Here is a 20,245-nt window from a genome sequence, read left to right as displayed (position 1 = left end):
TGGACGAGCAGAAGGGTTGATGCATTATCACCGTCTGCTCAGGGATGGCACTTGTGCTGTCAATTATGGTAAACATACTCCTTTTCAGAAGGGGAGGGGGCATTTGTGCCTTTCTATTGGCTCTCAGTTTTGTTGCTCCCTCCCCTCGACCCTCCCTCATGCTGTTCCTATGGTTCCCAAAGCTCTTATTGGATACTGTAAAGTTTGGGACAGGACACCGGTCTGGCTCAGCATCCCCGCCGCCATTGGCCGCATCCCCCCGTCCGTCAACGGGACTTTGACAGCCCGCCACGCCCTCCGAGCGGTGACTGCGGCGCCGATTGGCTACTGTACCTGTCAGCGACCTCTGATTGGTCGGCTCGCCCAGCTGTTAGTGGTTCATTCACCATTTTGTGACTGTAGTGGAAAAGAAGAGCGATAGTTTTTTATATCCCTGTTTGAGTTTCTGTGGGGGAAAGACATGTTTTGCGGAGGAAAAGTAAAGTGTGAGTCCGGACCGCACCGCCGTGAAAGCCGACAGCCGAGGGATGTTACCGAGAGTTGTGCAAGCCTCCTCATCAGCAAAATAAGACCATAAATCTTTCTCCGGCGAGGGGAAAAGCTCTGTTTGGGTGAGTTGAAACTAAGTTAGCGAGAGGTAGTGAAGCTCAACTGACGTGAATTTTCCATTTTCAGGAGCAGCCAGTTGGCACGAGACGAGATTCAACTGCCAACGGTCGGTCGTTTGTTCCGAAACCGTCCGAAGAAATGGAGTGACACCGAGGAAGAGCCGAGAGAAAGGGGAGGGGTGGGGGTGTAACATCCTAAAAACTTTCTCAAATGTTTTACCGCAGTCCCGCGGACGACGTAGAAACATGTAAACCTTCCTCGAGCGATAATACAACAATGTGGTTGATGTTGAGCACTTTTCCTTGACCTTTTGGTTGTCGAGTTTGGCGTGGAGCAGCCGCTATAGCGTAGTAAAAAAAAAAACAAAAAAAAAAAAACAATCGACCTATTTGCAGCATTGCAGCGCAAATGTTTACTAACAGCAACGCGAGCTCGTTTTGCTGTTTATAAAAACGGAGAATGGAGAAAATGGACTCGTATAACATCCCGTTTCCTTGTGGTCTGTCTGGCTGACGGTGTCATTATGTGGGTACTAGTAGTCTGCTGCTACCGTTGCGTACTACGACTACTACAACCATCACCACTACTACTAACGTTACTGAGCTGCTGCTTACTAGAGCGAAACACGGACAGATTCCTGCTTCTTTTTTTTTTTTTTTTATACAAGTTTTTTAAAACCCAAACAGGCACAGTGTCACCTCTCCAGCTCCATCAAGGAAGCTTCTCTGGATTGGTGGCGTGTGTACACTAGGCGTTGTAGTGGATATTTGCATGCCAAACATGGTTGTACGAGGAAAGAATTAGGCCCGTCTAGTTTGGGATAATAAAACGTCACTTGAAACCGGTTGTTTGTGTTTGTTACCGGGCACCGAACAGCGGAGCAGACCGACTGACTGCCTCCAGTCATAATACTCCTTTGACATTGTGTAGCGCCTCTCGTAGTACTCGCACAGATCAGCGCAGAGAAGCCGGGGATGCATTCGGTGTTTTCTCGGCTTTTCCCCCGCCGACACTCCACTTTTCTCTGCACTGCAATCAGACATCTCTGACTGGGCAGTTTTTAACACTTCTGTCATATTTCTCTTTCAGGCACAGGGATTTTAGTGCATGTTTTGTTTTGTTTTTTTGTTTTTTTGACATTTGGACTTTGTGTCCTCATATGTCCTGCAGATTTACACTCCTCATTATTGCACTTGAAGTCATGGTGTAGAAGGCATCTTTGCATAGCTTGTGGAGCAGTTGACCATTGATGTGGCATTGACAGTTCTGCCATTTGGTCCCAAACAGGAACAGTCACCTCTGATCTATGCTCCTGCGTCCTGATCAATAATGGGCCAGAATGCACAAATGCCAGGCCTCAATGTTTCTTTTTTTATTGATATCATATCTACAGTCAGATATGCCACCCACTAAACAGCTGCCAGTATTCATAATACGTCACAATGGATGTTCTCCACAACAAGCGCAGTCACACACTTGCAACACGCTTCACAGCTCGCCCTCTCTTGCTACACCTAAAATACCCTAACGAAATGTTTTCCTCTACTTGTGTGTCATGTTGCCTGTACGATCACATCCCACTCACCCATCATGAGCACATAAACCAAAGTGTGTGTGTGTGTGTGTGTGTGTGTGTGTAACAGAGAGCATGTTCTTTTTTTGCTGTTTCATGTGTGAGTGTGTTCCCCGGTGACCCAGTTAAGGGCAAAGCCGCCCTGCCATGCTGGAGCGTACGAGGGCCACGGTAGGCTTCACCATCACGGCTCGTACTAACTGTCTTCCTTCTGTTGTACCATCGTACGTTCTTCTCCCTCCATCCCTGTCCCCGTCACTGCAGCCCTGCGCCCATACAGACACCCATAAAACGCTTTTAGGAGAAGGATGAGCTGCAGTGTGCCTGCCTGGTAACTACGTATACACTCACACTGGCATATAGTGCAAATGCAGTGTTGAAAAACAAGGTAGACACAACCTGAAGACAGCCGTATACAGTCATATACCTTGTGCACTATAAGCAGCTGAAATGCCCTCATACACACTCGCACTCACACATGCATCCTGTGCCATGTTGCAGAGGGGCATAGGCTAAATTCTCTGCGAATGACCAAATAAACTGGCATCAAGGTAGAGCTTTATTAGGGTTATATAGTCCAGTAATAAATACTGTGCAACTTCTGCTTCTTGTGTTGACATTGAGATGAGATTTTCTTATGAATGACCATTCTGTGTACGTGTGTGGTTGACGCATACATGCACCCTTGTCCAACCTGCAAAGAAATCACTAGCAAGGGGCTCTTTGCATGAAAATGTATACTTTTAATTTCAAAATTCAAGAATCACACAAGTCATTTTTTAATTTATATGTTTGTTTTAACAGAAAAGCGAAACTTGAGCTCCTGCATATGTGTGTGTTTGTGTGGACGGGTGTTTATACGGCACAATGAATGTGTGAGTGTGAGACGATATATAGGTCCAAGGGAGATTTTAACAGTGTATGCATGACTGCACTGTAAATTCCAGGGAGAGTGTTTAGTGTGTGTGTAAAGTTTGATGTTGCTATGCTGTGGAGACGGGCTACATTGTGTGCTCCTGTTGGGTGAAACAGCATCTTTTCAGTCCGAAGCCATGGAGACGATAGCCGTCGATTATCCGTCTATTCAGGATTTACAGTGTCTTCAGACCAGACCAGAAAATATCTCACTCGTACCCTGCTGTAATGCTGGAAGGTGTAGACGTCTTGAATTACCTAAATAATGACTGAGTTCCTCTCTTCTTCGTCTTCATTCAGCTCGGAGGGTTTTTCAACAATTCTTTAACTAAAGCTAAAACTCAAAAGCAGAGATTTTGAGTTAGACTTGCTCTTGACATCTTGGATTGTGGTTAAAAGTCTGCAGTTATTTTCAGTTTAGGGGATGCTTGTCGGGAACACACTGTGCGTGTAATGCTTTTGATCTTTCAGGGAAGATCTGGGTCTATGTGAAATGTTAAAATCCTATGCCATTTATTGTATGGCAGCACTGGAATAATAGATGCTTCATGCATAAATTCATATACATTTCCCTGTAATTTAGTATAACATATCTGGTGTATTTAGCATCATTGGTATTTTATCTGGAATTTCAACTGAGCCTCGGTGGAAAAGATGATTGCTTGTCCACACTTGTTTTTTAGGGATAGACTCACAAGTGCTTAAGAGTTTTTCACAAATGAATTCCAAGTAACACAAACTTAATGATGGTTACAAACTTCTGCACTGAAATTAAAGATAGGTCAGTGCTGAGTTCTGAAACTCCTCTGTTATCTACATGTAATGTACGCGCTCTGTTGTGCAGTCCAGCACCTTCAGAGTTACAAAATGCAAATACACACACACACATGCCTTCCACTGGCTTATCAGCCAAATTGTGGAGCATTTTGTGCGGCCATGAGCATGACCAAACACATTTTTCTAAGCTAAGATCAGATCTTCCTGAGTCATTCAGTCAACCAGTCAGTCAGCCAAGTGGCTCTGACTCCTTCCTGCCTTTTCCAGTGCACCACAGTAACTTAACAGGACCAACACTCCCAGTTCAGGCCTCAGCGTCAGCTCTAATGAAGGGGTACTTGGCCTGGTACTGGCAGGAGTAGCATTCCTGCAGTCACCGAGTTTCCTCTCTCCTGGATAGGTTATATATGGAATTTACAAACTTTTACTGTAAATAGAAAGTGAGTAAGGGACTTCATGTGGAGTTTCACTTCATGTACTTCTCTTTGCTTTGTTTTTAGTAATTATATGTAATGAACACAGCATTAGGGCCGCAACTATAGATAACTTTTATTCTCTACTTAGCTGCCAATTATTTTCACCAGCAATTGTTTAGTCTATAAAGTGGCAAAAAAAAGTGACAAATGCTCATCACAGTTTCTCAGAACTCTTAAAATGGCTTTGTTTGTCCAATCAACAGTCCGAAACCCAAAGACCTTTCATTTACTGTCCTAAATAACAAAGAAAAGCAGCAAATCCACATTTAAGAAGCTGGAACCACCAATTTTGTGACATCTTTGGTTAAAAAATTATTAATTGATTAATTAAAAAGTTGGCAACTAATTTTCTTTTGATCGACTAATGAATTAATCAGCTAATCATTGCAGCACTAGAGTGTATGGTCTGCTCATTGGTATTAAGGAAGTTGTTTCAAAATCTGTTTCCCTATCAGCACTAAAATCAAATATATGTCCAATGTTCTGGATTCAAAGTTGCAGTAACTACAAGGGCACTCAGAGAATACACACCTCCGCCAAGGCCGATAATCCAGTTTTCCATGACACTGTGTGCAAATCTGCATGTGTAATCACTTGGGAAAAAGCAGTAAGGATGATTTAGACATTGCTGATTTTGTACATACCTGCTGCCTGTGTTTCTGCTGTGATGTACTGTTATGCTTTGTTGTAGGTTTAGTCACGGCTCACCATTCACTTTAATTCCAACAGTGTAGCGACTACTATGAATGAAAAAAGGTACTGAGAGGCTAAGTAGGCTCTTACCAGTGACATGTTCAAACAAATCCATACTGAAGTCCAGGCGCGTTCTATATCATTTATTAAACAAAAGGACTAACAAACAAACATGTCAGTCAACAGAAAATATTAGAGAAATTATGGCTCTTACAGACAGTTCGTGCATGTGCAACGACTTCAGTCCATTTCGCTACAGACAGCAGTGTTAAAATTGATCTAAGGAAAGTGAAAAATAATTTTTGTACCTGCATTGTGATTTGGATCTGCCTTTTTAATCAGTAAAACGTAATTGGTTCTTCTTTGCCCCATGCCACACACTTCCACCTAGTTTAATGCCAGTAGTTTTTCTGTGATCTTGTTAACAGACAAACAAACAAACAGATCCAAACACATAACTTCTTCGGCAGATCTAATAATTATACGAGTCATTTAAACTCAAACAACTTTAGATAAGATCAGAGATGTCTTGTATCTGTTTAATTGTTTTTCATACATTTAAGATGAAGTAAATGATGCTCATTGTTGGGGTTGTTCTGATATCAGAAGCTGTCTCAGAAAATGCCCCTGACACAGCCTAAAATGCTGGTATGGTTGTTTTTTTCTTACACACTAGATCTGAATTTAATATTGGTAATGGGAAGGAAAAAATGGTATGGGAACATCTATACCGTCTTGAGCCACAGACACTTAGGAACAGTTTTGTAGTTAGTGATAAATAAGCTCAGATATAAATAGAGCATTGTTTTTTAAACGTCTGCATCTGCAGGAAGCATCACAGTTACAGTACAAGTGGGAAACTCCAGTTGTGAAGCTACACGCATAGTGCTGTTGCAATACAATACAAAACATCAGCATCATGTTTAATATGTCAGCAGAAATGACCAGCATGTCATCAGTCTATCAGTATTTCACTACTGTGCACTGACAATCTGTGACAAAAATAATGACATAATGAAAATAAGGACTGGTGAAATTATGATTCATAATGAAAATGAAAGCCTGTTTGCCCGTTTATACAGTAAATGCTTTATTGTGTGAGGGCAGAGGTCAAAATGGAGAGCTTGTGATGACTGTGTGAATGACTTGGTTTGTTTATTAGTCATTCAGGACCAGGAAGATACGTTTTTCTGTACTGCAGGAAGTGGAAGTGGTGTGTTGCTGGTTTATGTTGTGTATTGTCTGTTACAGCAAACAAACAGTTAACGACAAGGTCACCTTATGTGTGTGTGTGACGAACTTTTCTAATGTCTCGGACAGGAATTGTGAGTATGTGTGCCGTATAAAACTATCAGTGTGTTCTCGTCTGTATTTGTAGGAATGCAGGCATTTGCATGTTGGTGAGTTGCTGAGCTTAGTCGTGTGGAGCACATATGCGCAAGTCTGTGTACGAGAAAGTGTGTGTGTGTGTGTGTGTGTGTGTGTGTGTGTGTGTGTGTGCATGTGTGACTGTATTTAGCCTGTAATCTTGCATCAGTGAGTGTGCCTGATCCTGTGCCAGCCTTTTAATTTCTCTCATTTTGGACGTATCTTACCATGGCAGATTATTCCAATTATATTGTCTTTTTGTAGAAATGTCTGTGTGTGTGTGTGTGTGTGTGTGTGTGTGTGTGTGTGTGTGTGTGTGTGTGTGTGTGTCAGTGAGACAATGACAAAAGACGACTGGGAAAGACTGAGACATCGAGAAAGAGTGAGAGAGGCCCAGCGAGTGCTAGAATGACTGTGGAAATTCCCAATGACTACACAAGAACTGCCTATTTGAACAAACAGCCAAACAGCCGCATACTCCTACCTCTCTCTTTCTCTTTCTCTCACTCATGTCGTGTGGTGACCTCACTCAGGCCACTGCCAGCCTTTTTTCTCCTCGTGGAAGTTAAAATAAAAGCTCTGTTTTTGTTGCGATCTCACGTCGAAAACACAGCGTCAAATCTAAAATGCGTAGCGTGAGAGAGCAACCCTGTCGCATGTCGAAGTAGCTGGAGGGAATACAGTGGAGAGATCAGGCGACCTGTAGTATGAGACTCAAGTGTGTGTGTGTGTTAGAGAGAAGAAAGCGTTTTTGTCTCTGCATGCATTGAAATTAAAGAGATGCCTCATTAAAGGCAGACATTTGGATACTGAAGTGAGTGACCTTGGATGTTTAGCTTTCTTTCTTTCTTTCTTTCTTCCTTTCTTTCTTTCTTTCTATTGTCCCTTTGGCCTGTTTGCATTTTTTCTGACCCTTTATTTTCTTTCTGTATCTGCTTGAGATCTTAAGGTCACAATTCCAAATTTTTTAGACTATTCCATTGTTAAGAGCCATCCACACCAAGAACGACAACTATAACAGTAACTATAAATATAATATTTTAAATGCACTCAAGTGGATAGCAGAATCCACATTACAACTATTAAGTTGCTCTCCGGACTTTGCCGACAACAATTTTTCTTGTTTGTTGTTGTTTTCCTTGATTTATAAAAATTGACAGATCGTTGGTTTTATACCCTTACAGCTGTCATTTGCATTTTCATATTATTCTTTAAATAGCTGCAGGTTACCAGTAAGCTACGCCGTGTCGTCTTTGAAATGTTTTTGTTTTGTTTTTTCTTCAGACATGTGCTGGACACGTGCAAGGTGGAGAGAAAAAAATTACTGAGAATTGCTGATCATTTAGATCAATTTTCAAGTTGGAACTAGAACTCAACCCTGAACTAAAGTGATACTATACTTTCACAAGGTTGACCAAATTAAATATCAACCTCAGACATGCTTGCCCAGGATTACATGGGAAATAAATCATCATAAATAATATTTTATCATCTATCAAAACACAAATATAATTTTCACTTGATAACCATAATAAGACCTTGATATTTTTTTTAAGAAAAATATTATGTCCTTTATTTTCATGAAGTGTCCTTATCTCTGCTAGGTTTAAGCCTAGAGGGGATCATGCAGTTGGTTGTGCATGTGTGTGTGCAGTAACTATTTGATCCTTTGTCTGCAGCTAATCTCCCACACTACTTTACCGATAAGTCTAAAAAAAATTTGTGCACATTTATGACTGTATGTGCAAGGACCTCTTGTACTTCACTGATTCACAGTTTTTGAATAACCTTGAAAAACGTAGATTAAACTTAAACGACTGCTGACTCCTCACTCCTCTTCATCCATGACTGCTAGGCTAAAACAAAGCTACGAACAGTGTTTTGAGAGTAACTAGTTACATGCAACTAGGTAAATGCAGTTGTAATCTTTTACAGTCTGTGCAGTCACTGTACAGTTTTACAGTACAATGAGAAAAAATATGTAATTACATTACTAAAAATTACTGAATCAGATTATTAGTTTCTAATCAAAATGTTGGTGGTTACAAATGGATTCTTTTGGGTTTGAGATCAGCACTCTACTGACTTCACTCTTCTAGTTTTTTAAACGCAGCTGTCTGGTTTTAAAATGGTGGATGACTAATGTTGGAATTCAGATTTTCAAGTATACAAACATGCACTCAATGACAAGCGCACACAAACCCACTTGCATGCACACTCTAGTGGATCAGGCAGCCATGGAGGATGAATGAGAGCATACGTCAGATATTGAGCCAGTGTGATAGTCAGTGCAGTGTAGCACACTTCCAGGTATGACGTCATTTTTATTCTCAGCAAATTTTGATTATGAAGATAATAAATGACCACCTGTCTTCTGCATTTCCCTCTTCCTTTCCAGCCTGCAATACAGAGGACAGAAGGACAGCGGAGAAGAAAAAGCAGTGAAAGACGAAAACAAGGAGTGCCTTAGAAGTGAAAAAAAGAGGAGCGCTACAAAACCTGCAGCACTTTGTGACCAGTGAAGAAAAGATGAGACCGTTAAAGAAAAACAGAGGACGTTCTCCCCCATTAACTAGAGGCCGAGGGGGGAGAAGGAGAGGGGGCTCTCAGCCCCTTCAAGAGAAAGACCCCAAAAGAGTCAAGAGGGAGACGCTCGTCAAAACCACACAGCATGCATCCAACACTCCATCTGCACGCAAACAGACCCCGCCTGCAGCCGTCAATTCCAATGAAGAGCCAATCACAAACAGCAATACCCCCAAGAGGGAGGAGCCTACCGAGCCGAGGAAACCTGTGGAGTCAGTCGAGAAGGATGGAAAGAAGAAGGCAGAAGAAAAAACAGAAAATGAGAAGATAGCGGACACAAATGGAAATAGTACCACGTCCGCCGATACCGTAGCATTTCCTACCTCTGCCCCTGCGCCACTCTCCACAGCCACGCCCCCACTATCCACCAATCACAACCCCAGCTTAGGCTCAGCCTCTAGTAGGAAAACAGCCACATTTAAGGCTCGTGTACCCAAGAAAAAATACACATATGAGCACTTTGCTAATAATGCAAGTGCTCTAACTACCATTCCTACCTCCAGCCCTGCACCCATACACAACAGTTACTGCAGTGTTAACAGCAAAATCATTGATAGTGTGAATAATAATTTCAAGAGTAATAACAATATTAGTAATAGCATTAATAAAAGCATTAACAGTAGTATTAACAGTAACACTACAAGTGGTATTAACAGTAGTAACAGTAGTGCTGGGAGCCATAGTACTTTTATCAATAGCAGTAATAGTAGAAGTAATAATTGCTCAGGTAATCAGCCATCAGTGCTAACTGTGGATAGTAAAGCTACAGAAGCAAACCATTTTGTTTCCACGGAGGACAGGGCTCTCAGGACAGCAGACTCCCAGGAAAAAGATGCCCAAACTGGGGAGACTGAGTCTGAGGGGGCCCCTCACTCAGTGCGCTCCTCGTCCACTGACACAGCGAGCGAGCACTCAGCTGACCTGGACGCGATGGAACCAACAGGACCAAGCCTTCATCAAAAGAACTCCCTCCATAACTCGCACCCTCAAGAGGCCAGTCTGTCAGAGGGGCTCGCTGAAGCTCTGGCCAAAGGCATGAAAAACCAGAGGGTTCTAGCTCGCCAGATAAAGAGGAGCATGGAGAACGGGGTCAGGGCTGCAGGGGACAGAGGGGTTAAGGACTCATGCCCTCTATCACCTGTGTTCAGACCGGGGGTGGTGCGTCGGGTGAGTGGAGGCACTGTTGAAGTCCAGCTCCAAGGAGAGGAAACCCTCGTTAAATACCCTTTCCATGGTGGAACTGTGATGACATCAGGAGCTGAGAGCACTGTGGAGTTAATTTTGGACGCCCCCCCACTTGGTATGGCACCTGTGGCTGTTGGGACACGAGTGTGTGTGCCCTTTGGTGGAGAGGAGGGGCGTCCCCTGCTCTTCAGAGAGGGGATTATTACTCAGGTGGACCCCCACCCTGGTGTCTCATTTCCTTACCAGGTGCTCCTGAGCGAAGAGACTCTCGATGATGAAGAGAAAGAGAAAAGAAAAGCTCAAGCGGTGTGGGTGTCCCGACAAAGTCTGAGGCTGCTCACCCCGCCTTGGGAGGTCCCACATTTGGATGGAGGGAGAGCCAAGGAGAGGGAGCGGGAGAGGGAAAGGGAGGAGAGGGAGAGGAGGGAGGAGATGGAGGTGGAGAGGGAAGTGTGCCAGTTAAGTATTGGAATGGGGGTGCTGGGAGGGGGAGCAAGGTTGGGGCATGGGTTTTCGCATGAAGGGGTCGCAGGAGGGCATCCCTATGGAAACGTACACCCACCACCTCATTCAGGTGTAGCTGGCAGCACAGTTCATGGCTGTGGAGAGAGACAGAAACAGCCAAACACTCCAGACGAGGACGTCGAGGTGTCTCGTTTTAACATGGCCCTCACTGCTGCTCCCAAACCGAACGCTGTCACCTCCCAGCACAGAAACATCCTCTCCAAGTCCAGCGGCTACCCCTCCTCCTCCCCCCACCTCTCTGTGGTGCGGGGTCTGGGACCCCCACACCTCTCCACCCTCACTAGCCCCCAGCCACCCCGTTCCCCGGCCTTGCTGGGCTCTGAAATGAACACTCCAAACCTACCTCCATCAAAAACCACTCCCACTCAGACTCCCACTCCTGGTGGGGGCTCGTCCTCCTCTACCTCCTCTCGCTCCAGGACTCCCCTCTCATTGGCTCAGCAGAAATATAAGAAGGGCGACGTGGTGTGCACCCCTAATGGCATCCGTAAGAAGTTCAACGGTAAGCAGTGGAGGCGGCTGTGCTCCAGGGAAGGCTGCATGAAGGAGTCACAGCGGCGAGGATACTGCTCCAGACACTTGTCCATGAGGACCAAAGAGATGGAGGCAGCAGGGGGGGAAAGGGGAGGAGGAGGAGGGGGTGGCAGCAGCTCAGGGACAGTCACCCCCTCTGACCTGCGGGGGAGGGCAAGCAGTGAGTTTGAGTGGGACGACACATCCAGAGAGAGCAGTGAGACCAGCAGCAGAGGAGACTCCAGACCTCGTTTGGTCCTCCCCTCCCTCCTCCCCCACGACCTGTCGTCACGCTTCGACTTTGATGAGTGCGAGGCCGCCACCATGCTCGTGTCGTTAGGGAGCTCCCGGTCTGGCACCCCCTCCTTTTCCCCCATCTCGAACCAGTCGCCCTTCTCCCCTGCCCCTTCTCCCTCACCCTCCCCGCTGTTCGGCTTCCGGCCAGCAAACTTCTCCCCGATCACCGCCTCCCCGGTCCTGCAACACCGGAGACACAGGCAGCCCAGCGGGACGGGTGGAGGAGGAGGGGCAGGGGGCAGCAAGACAACAACCCCAGCAGGAGGAGGAGGAGGTGGAGAAAGGGAGAGACACACTTCAGGCATCCAGAACTCATTCCACAGCAACCTCATGTTTACAGTCCCCATGAGCCCCAGCAAACGAAAGCCTGACGCACCTCCTCCACCTCCCCTCCCCTCACACCACCACGATTACACACCCAAGACAGAGCTGGAGCAGGGGGAGCTCAACAGCTCCTTCAGGGTGTTGTCCCCCCAAACACCAGCCTCACATTCCCGCACACACACTCCCACCTTCTCCCGACCCAGAGGCGTGACCACCCCCTCCTCTAGCAGGCCACCGTCCTCCACTGCCGTCTCCCCTCCTCCCCTGCTGGTGTCCCCAACTCCTTCTTCTCCTCTCACTCCAGATGGAGGGCCTCGTCGTGTGGTCCCTGTATCCCAACAGGCCTTGCGGGACTCCCCTGTCATTGTGAGGAATCCCGAAGTCCCACTGGCAAAATTTACAGAGTGTCCCCTGGGAAGAGGAGGAGGTGGAGGAGGAGGAGGGGGTGGAAACGAGGGAGGGACAGATAACACCTCGTCTAAAGACATCAGTGTAACTCCCCTCACCCCTCAGCCAATTTCTGGTCTCCAGGTTCCCGTCCCTATTAATGCTGCTGCAGCTACAGTTCCCAACGGCGCCGTCCTCCTGCGAAGTCCAGCCCAAACTCTGGTGCTTGTGTCCCCGACTCCTTCCTCCCTGCCCACCACTGACACCCCAACCGCCCCCCTGCAGGCCCTGTCAGTTACCGTCAGCACAACAGTCACAGCTCCCATTCCGAGCAGCACAGACAGCTCAGAGGAGAACAGGGGGACAGGGTTTGGGGGTGAGGTCCAGCAGCCAGTCCCCTGTCACCCGTCTCCCACAGCTCTGCTGCCCCTAATCCTCCCAGCTGAAAGCCTTCACCCTGTCCCACGAAAAGACATCATCATGGGACGTCCTGGCACAGGTGAGAAAAAGCACAAACATTCATTACTTGTAAAAGTACAGATCCTTTTATTTAAAAAGAGTAAAAAGCAGAATCACTGATTCAACTTCTTTACCCAAGTAAAAGTGAAAAAGTACAGGCTCTGAAATGTACTCAAAAGTAAAAAGCAGCCCTCTGAAGGACATTTGTGCTGGCTGTTTTTGTCGAAAGCTTTTTCTCTTTTCCTCTTTGGTTGAGTCTCTCTCTCTATTCGGTTTCACGTCTTTTACATCTTGTTACGTCTGTCGTGTGTGACATGCACGGATGATTACACCAAGGAATCGTCTTTGTTACTGTCCCATTCATTTAGCTTGAATTCAGTTGTGATGTTGGGAAGGTGAAGCCACTATGATGCAAAATAAAAATAATCAATAATTCTCCTCAAATGCATTAAAGTAATGAACATATGAAAATGTAAGGAGTGGAAAGCACAGATATCTATGTTAAAGTATAGGGAGTAAAAGTAAAAAGCTGCCAGGAAAATAAAATACAGATACCCATAAACTCTACTTAAGTACAGTAACTAAGTGTTTGTACTTTGTTATGTCCCACCTTGGGAGGTCAGTGACTTCAAAGAAATGAGGAAAAACTTTTGAGACTATTTAAAAATTAGTTGCAATTTGACAGTTGGGCTGCAGTTAGAAAAAGAGCAGAGGTGTGGAATAAGATTAAATAATATACACTGTGCACCTAAACTCACATGACAACAAGCACATGTCTTTGTATGAAAAAAAAACAAAAAACAAAACTCCTGACAGAAAATATATCATTATATTTAGAATAAAGCATTACTTAGTGATACAGTGTTGAAATTTAGCATTTAAAACTGAAAAGCAATTATACAAAATTCTGAGGTATTCTTTATACAGTTTTCTTTTAAACTTATATAACATATAAACATATAACTCAAGTTGAACTTTATACCTGCATCGCATGCCAGATTGCAGCTTTATTGTTCCGTATGTGTTTGTGTATTTTGTGTAGGTTGCTGACTTTGAAGGAATGAGGAAAAACTTTGGAAGATTGTGTAACAAGAAAAATTAAATAGTGTAAACCCAATAATCACATATAGTCTGTGTATAAAAAATCAGAAAGAAAATATATAATGTCGAAGAGGAAATAATATATATATTAGATGGGAACCGAAACTGGGAATACTGTGTTGAAAAATCCCAGTGAGCACTAACCTGGATTTCAAGTTTGATCTCTAGTTAAAAACTGGTTGATATTCAGTTTTGCTCTCTTTTGAACCAGCTAAAATTAGGTTACAACTGCAACGTGTCACAAAACACAAATTTGTTTGATCATTTTGGTAATTCGTTCAGTTGTAGGTTGAAAGAGAGATTATATTGAGGAGTGTGAAGGTATCATATTTCACTGGAAGGTGCTGTTCTACACACGGGTGTAATTTCAGTGCATGTAATGTTTTATACAAAATACCATGAATACAAACAATTTAGGCCGTCTGCTGTCGACAAGAAGCTTACAGGACACCATAACCAGACAAGTTCTTAATGTTAAATTAAGAAATCGTGCTTCTTGCTGCAGACTAACACATGCGCTGGGATATATGCACTTTGAGGTAGTACAAAGAGCGACAAACTAGTTAAAATGAACAGGAAGATGTGGTGGATGAGTGGGTTAAACGCAGGACTTTCATCCAGGAAACTGAGGTTTGAGTCCTGTGTGTGGCATTTTGTTTCTGGCTTTCAGCTGAGGAATTTGGATGTAGTTTCTTAGTGAGGGCCCAAAGTGATGATAGACTATTATTTGCACATTGTAGAGGAAGAAAAATGTCACAGTTGCAAATCCTGGTGAAATGTGGTCTAAATGTGAGACGTTCAATCAATCTCTTTAAATAGTCAGTGAAAAAACTTTGGGGCTTTCTCTCAGTGTCTTTTCACCAGTGACCACAGTTGTTTTTTTAAGCATCTTGTCAGTGGAAAAATGCTCACTGGGACGTATCAGACAGTGTATGAATTTCCAGGTGAAGAATTATACGCAAAATTCTCAGAGTTGACTTTCCATTAAAGGCATTCTTTTCACAGTCTTTTGAAAATAAGTCAGACTTTATTCCTACATGACATCAAATTGCAGCTCTGTACTGAAAAATGAAGAAAATATTCCACTATATTTAATTTAGCATGAGTGAGCTAAAGGAAAAGATTTGCTGAGCTGCTCCCCAGTAGTGTGCTATAAAGAGTTAGGGTAATTAATGTCTTTTAGTTTGTTTTTACAGTTGAATTACATTTTATTTATAGAGTGTATTCAGTAAACTGAATTGTTACGAGATTGTCTTCATACCTTTTTAAAAGATATCTTTTTTGTTCACTCTGGGTCTCTGTAGTTGTGAACTGCTGTCACACACAGTGTCAACTCAGAATAGGCTGAGCAGCTAGTTTACCGGCCCTGAACTAGCAGGTTAAAAAGCATTTTGCAGCACGATGGCAATGATTCTTTCACTGAGAAGCAGAGACTCCACAGAGAAATGCAGTGATAGTGCAGCTATGTCTTGAGAAAAGTACCAGAGGAGATACAGAAGAAACATTTTGATTATTAATGTGAATTCAGCTGAAGCTACTGCAAGTGGCACCAGTATTAAAATAATGAGAAGACTACGCAAATTGTGTGTAAATTAAGCTTTACGAGGAGTTTCTCTTTTTTATTTTGCACACACACACACACACACACACACACACACACACACACACACACACACACACAGAAAGAGAGGGAGATATATTAAAGAATGAAATTTCCTTGTTAAATAAAATAGTAAATGAAATGATCTTGCTCAGTGATTTGTTTCTGTTTTCCTCTGATTATTAAATACCAAACTACTGTTATTATACAGTGTTGTATATCATTCATGAAATAAACCTATTTCAGCTCAAAAATCATAGTTATTTTGAACAAAATAGTATTAAAGGGCTGCAGCTAACAATTATTTTCATTATCAAATGATCTGTCAATCATTTTCTCAATTAGTTGTTTGGTAAAGAAAACAGTGAAAGTTGTCTATCACTGCTCCCAAACCCTGAAGTGACATCCTCAAAAGAAGCCCAAATATATTCAGTTTACTGTCACAGAGGAGTAAAGAAACCAGGAAAAAAATACATTTGAGAAGCTGAAATCAGAGAATTTGACCTTTAAAAAAAAAAAAAGAAGAAGAAGAAGAAGACTCCAAACAGTAAATTGATTATAGAAATAGCTGGGGATTAATTTAATGGATGTCAATTAATCGATTAATTGACTAATCAGTGTGGCTCTAAACTGTATAATGTTAATTTTTTTTTAAATTTTGCATAATAGCTTGTCTGAAAACAGACAGCAACCACAGTGTAATAAAGAGTTAGATCCACACTGACATGCCACGACCTGTGTGTGTGTGTGTGTGTGTGTGTGTGTGTGTGTGTGTGTGTGTGTGTGTGTGTGTGTGTGTTGATGCCCAGTGAAAGAAGCTTCTGTTAGCCAACATGCTGTTGTCCCATATGGCTTCCTCTGGTCGTCTGTCCACCGTCCCCGTGTCTGCTGGTGACGCTAAACTAAACACTAAGGCTGGTCACGTGACCCCTGTAAGCCCTGGAACAGGCACCTGTGATTCAGCAGGTCAGGACGAGGCTTGTTGGAATCACTGCTGATGACAAAAACTATAAACTATGTTCACTACAGTCGCTGATTTTGCTAGTAAGCAGTCAGTGAAGGAGGAATTATCTGTGCCGTCCGTCCCAGTGACTCGCAGAGAGGGAGCTTACTTTATCTGATGATTTTTTTTTTTTATTTTGTAAAAGGACTGCAGCATGTATAAGAGCCATGTACTGTTATTAGAAAAACAAAATTACCAGAGTAATAATTACATTGTTGTTAGTTTCAGTGTTCAAATAGGACAATCTGGATGCAAAATTATTTATGTGTATTTGTGTGTGTGTGTGTTAGAGTGTGTGGTGGCAAGAGAGAGAAAGTGCAAAGGAGAAAATGTATGCACGGGCATGCATGCTTTGGTGTTTTTGTGTTTTCTATAGGGAATAGACTCTACGTTATACAGGATTAGCTTTGTTGATATTCAAGAGTCCCTCTTATATTCCAAGTCATTATAGACAGAAACTTTGTGGCTGGCACTAGATCAGTGGTTCTCAAACAGGGGTCTGGGAGCCCCAGGGGTCCACGGCACTCTGCTAGGGGGTCTGTGAAAAGTTTTCAGATTCATTAATTGTAAATATCATGATATTTACAAAATATGTTATGAGATTAAGGAAACCTGCTACATTGAAATACTAGTTTCTAATAATGACACGACAGCCCTGGAATAACTGTTTAAATTTCACATTAACTGGAGTTCAAATTAATGTTGAATGTTTGCAGAATGGGTTTGTGTCCTTTCATGTGTCGTAAGAAATCATTAATAAATGTTTAACAGTTAAATTGAACAATATGTAAATGATGTCATGCAAGCAGTGAGACAGGATAACAGGATAACAGGCTTAACTTTACATTGACAACTGACAGTTAAAAACAACTTATAGTGTTGGACTCGTCGTCACTTGTTATTGACAGATTACAATGCGTTCGTCTTGCGCTCCTGCAGTGTTCCTGCAGTTCGAGTCTGGGGAGGAGGGAGCAGAGGGAAACAACTCGCTTCAACCTTAGATCGTATATTAAGTAGGGATTCAACCTCTTAAATATAGTGTATATATAGTCTGTGGCTCCAACTCACTATTTGGGCTCCTGTACTCATTTTTGGATGCACAGTTGTTACACATTGCACCGTAAAAAAAAAAAAAAAAAACTGATGCAGCTGAATAAGTTGAAAGCAACTGCCTTTACTAGATTTTTGAGTTTTGAATCAAGCTCAGACCCTTAATTTTCAAAATAATCTAATCTAATAATCAGAGTTTTGCCAACACATAATCTTTTGTTAAGATAATTTACATTTCTTCTTTTGATAAAGTTGAATGTTTGAGTTTTTGAAGTCCCCAAAAAATGTATGTCAAAAACTGTTCACATTGATCTGATTTGTCATTATTTGGATGCTTGAAAATTAAATGATTGCAGTAAAAAATATTAAATTATTAACCAAGTTTATCCAAGTTCATCTAAAGAGGAAAAGTAAATTATCTCAGCAAAACATTATCGGTAAAACGTTTTCAAAACTGAGTTTGAGTTGGACTCAAAAGTGAAAAATGTATTGAAGTAAGTTGCCTTGAGTTTTCTAAAGTTTTTCATTCTTGCAGTGTGCTTCTTTAATTATTTTCTACAAAAGGCTTCACAGTTCGATTAATATTTGAATTTTTAAATCTAAAATAGATAACAATCTATTCTAACATTCTATAACTTTTAATAAATATATGTATAAATCTTCCTCCTGACAGTCAAACACACGTCATCCACACGCCACTCATCGCTGCTCGAACCTGGCCTTCTGCATTTTTCTTTGGTTGTTCTTTAACATAATGAAGTAGAAATGTTCTTGGCTGAGAACATTTAGAACCTCTGCACAAGATAGACAGGAAACTGTGCAACAGCATGGTTTTATTAAAGAAAGGGAAAGGGAAATTCAATATGAAAAAGAAAACAATGTAGGCGGGGGTGTCACAACACACTGGTATTGACGATAACTGTGAAAAAAGAAATATTTATATCACGTTAATAATACACATATGATAATATGATATAAATAATCCACCTCCTCTTAAACATACTGTATGGTCTTAAATCTCTTATGCTCCATTTCTTTCTGTCCTCTCTTTGTCTTCCTCCCATAACACCCCACACTCACACACCTTTTCATTATCCATTAATCATGATCTAAAGCTTTCTGCACATATTAATTATTGTAAAAAGGGTAGGCATAATAACCTAAAGCTTCAGCTTATACCTTTGTGGTCAGTATAACTTGCCTTGATTTGATTTATTTACCATGTGCATTTGAGTTGTAAGTTTAAAAAAATGAACTAAACTAAGTGAAATTAAACTAAAAAGTGTAATTTTTGTACACTTTTGTACACTCAGGGTTACACACTCGTCCCACCTCCCTACACTTGTACTTCGAGTGTAATTTGCCAGAGAAGAGACAAAACACACGATAAACAAAGTTAAAGATGAGTTTGACTGAAACCACTGTTTGTTTTTTCAATTTTTCTATCGATCACACGATAATATCTTTATTGTGAATTCTTCTGGCCACAATAATCTAAGGCTGCAACTAACAGTTATTTTCATTGTCGATTAATCTGTCACTTATTTTCTTGATTTATCAATAAGATGTGTTTCCCCAAACCTGAGATAATGCTCTCAAATAACTTGTTTTGTCCACAACATGAAGATCTTTAGTTTAATCTCATAGAGGAAACCAGATGATATTCACATTTAAGAAACTGGAATCAGAGAATTTTGATTTTCCTAAAAAAAATTGCTCAAACCAATTCATCAATTATCAATATAGTTGGAGATTAATTTAATAATCAGTTAATATTTTATTAACCGTTGCAGCACTACAATAATCGTGTTTTGAAAATCTGATTTTGAGACAGCCCTGAATGGAGGAGTGAAGAAGTATAGCTGTTCCCTGCTTTGAATCGAAATTAACATTTAAAGACGAAAGCAAAAGTGGGTATGGATGGAACGTGTGGGCTCAGATGTATGTAGGCCAGTTATGGACTGTTTCCACCAACTTGTTTTTGATTTTCGGTTTGAGAGAGAGTGAAAAAAAAGGGGGGATTAGATCAGAAAGAGAATGAGGAATGCCTCGGAGAGGAGACGACATCGTAGATGAATAAAGACGAAGAAGGAGGAAGGAAGAGAGGAGGATGTGTTTAACGGCGAATCGTGCAGTCATTTATTTCTTGAAAAAATCTGACCATGTTTATTTTAAGTGTGTGTATGTGTGTGTGTGACTTCCTGACCCTAGCAACTATTATCTTCTTACTCACTACAAACTATTTCCGCTGACTCTTGCTCTGTGTATGTTCATGTGTTTGTTTGTTTATTAGTGACTCATGTAAGGATATAGTGAAACAAGGTGTGGGCAGCGTTCTTGGCGGGTAACACTGAGGTGGGTTAATTCTAAAAGTGTGTGTGCGTGCATGTAGGATATATGTTGTAAGTTTCAGTGTATTGTGTGGGTGTGTGAAGAATTTGTTTCAAGCTTCTGTGTGGGAATATGCTGTACTATAAAGTGTGTGTGTGTGTGTGTGTGTGCGCGAGTGTGTGTGAGAGCATTATTCATCATCAGCTGAAAATAAGAGCCTACCTCTCATTTCTGTTATACGTGGACATATACTATCAGTGTAATTCACTTCACCAGGGCCTTTCACCCTCAGTGTGTATGTGCTTCTTATCACCGTGCGGACTTTCACAAGTGTGACAGAGAAGTGGACAGGAAAGGGAGCGCTGTCATTTTGAGTGTACGGTCCCTCCTCAGATCCCCCCCCCCCCCATTTTTTTTTTTTTTTTTTGCAGCTGAAAGGATGCTGAATGAATGAATGAATGAATAGCATCTCT

The 20,245-nt window shown here is 42.1% G+C and overlaps 1 protein-coding gene across 1 annotated transcript in view; it reads left to right on the top strand.

The window, feature by feature from the left end:
- The first annotated feature begins 386 nt into the window (after positions 1-386).
- The window catches only part of cicb (capicua transcriptional repressor b), a 51,428-nt gene continuing 31,569 nt past the window's right edge, over positions 387-20,245 (top strand). The window contains exons 1-2 of the mRNA XM_084727183.1: positions 387-611; positions 8,810-12,727. Of these exons, the coding sequence (XP_084583309.1) occupies positions 8,941-12,727 (3,787 nt within the window). The 5' untranslated portion in view covers positions 387-611; positions 8,810-8,940. The remainder of the gene's footprint in view (positions 612-8,809; positions 12,728-20,245) is intronic.

The sequence above is a fragment of the Lutjanus erythropterus genome, chromosome 9 (assembly GCF_056507025.1).
Source record: "Lutjanus erythropterus isolate fLutEry1 chromosome 9, fLutEry1.hap2, whole genome shotgun sequence".
Taxonomy (NCBI): domain Eukaryota; kingdom Metazoa; phylum Chordata; class Actinopteri; order Lutjaniformes; family Lutjanidae; genus Lutjanus; species Lutjanus erythropterus.
Note: the sequence above shows the minus strand (reverse complement) of the source record. Positions and strands in the feature narration are given on the sequence as shown.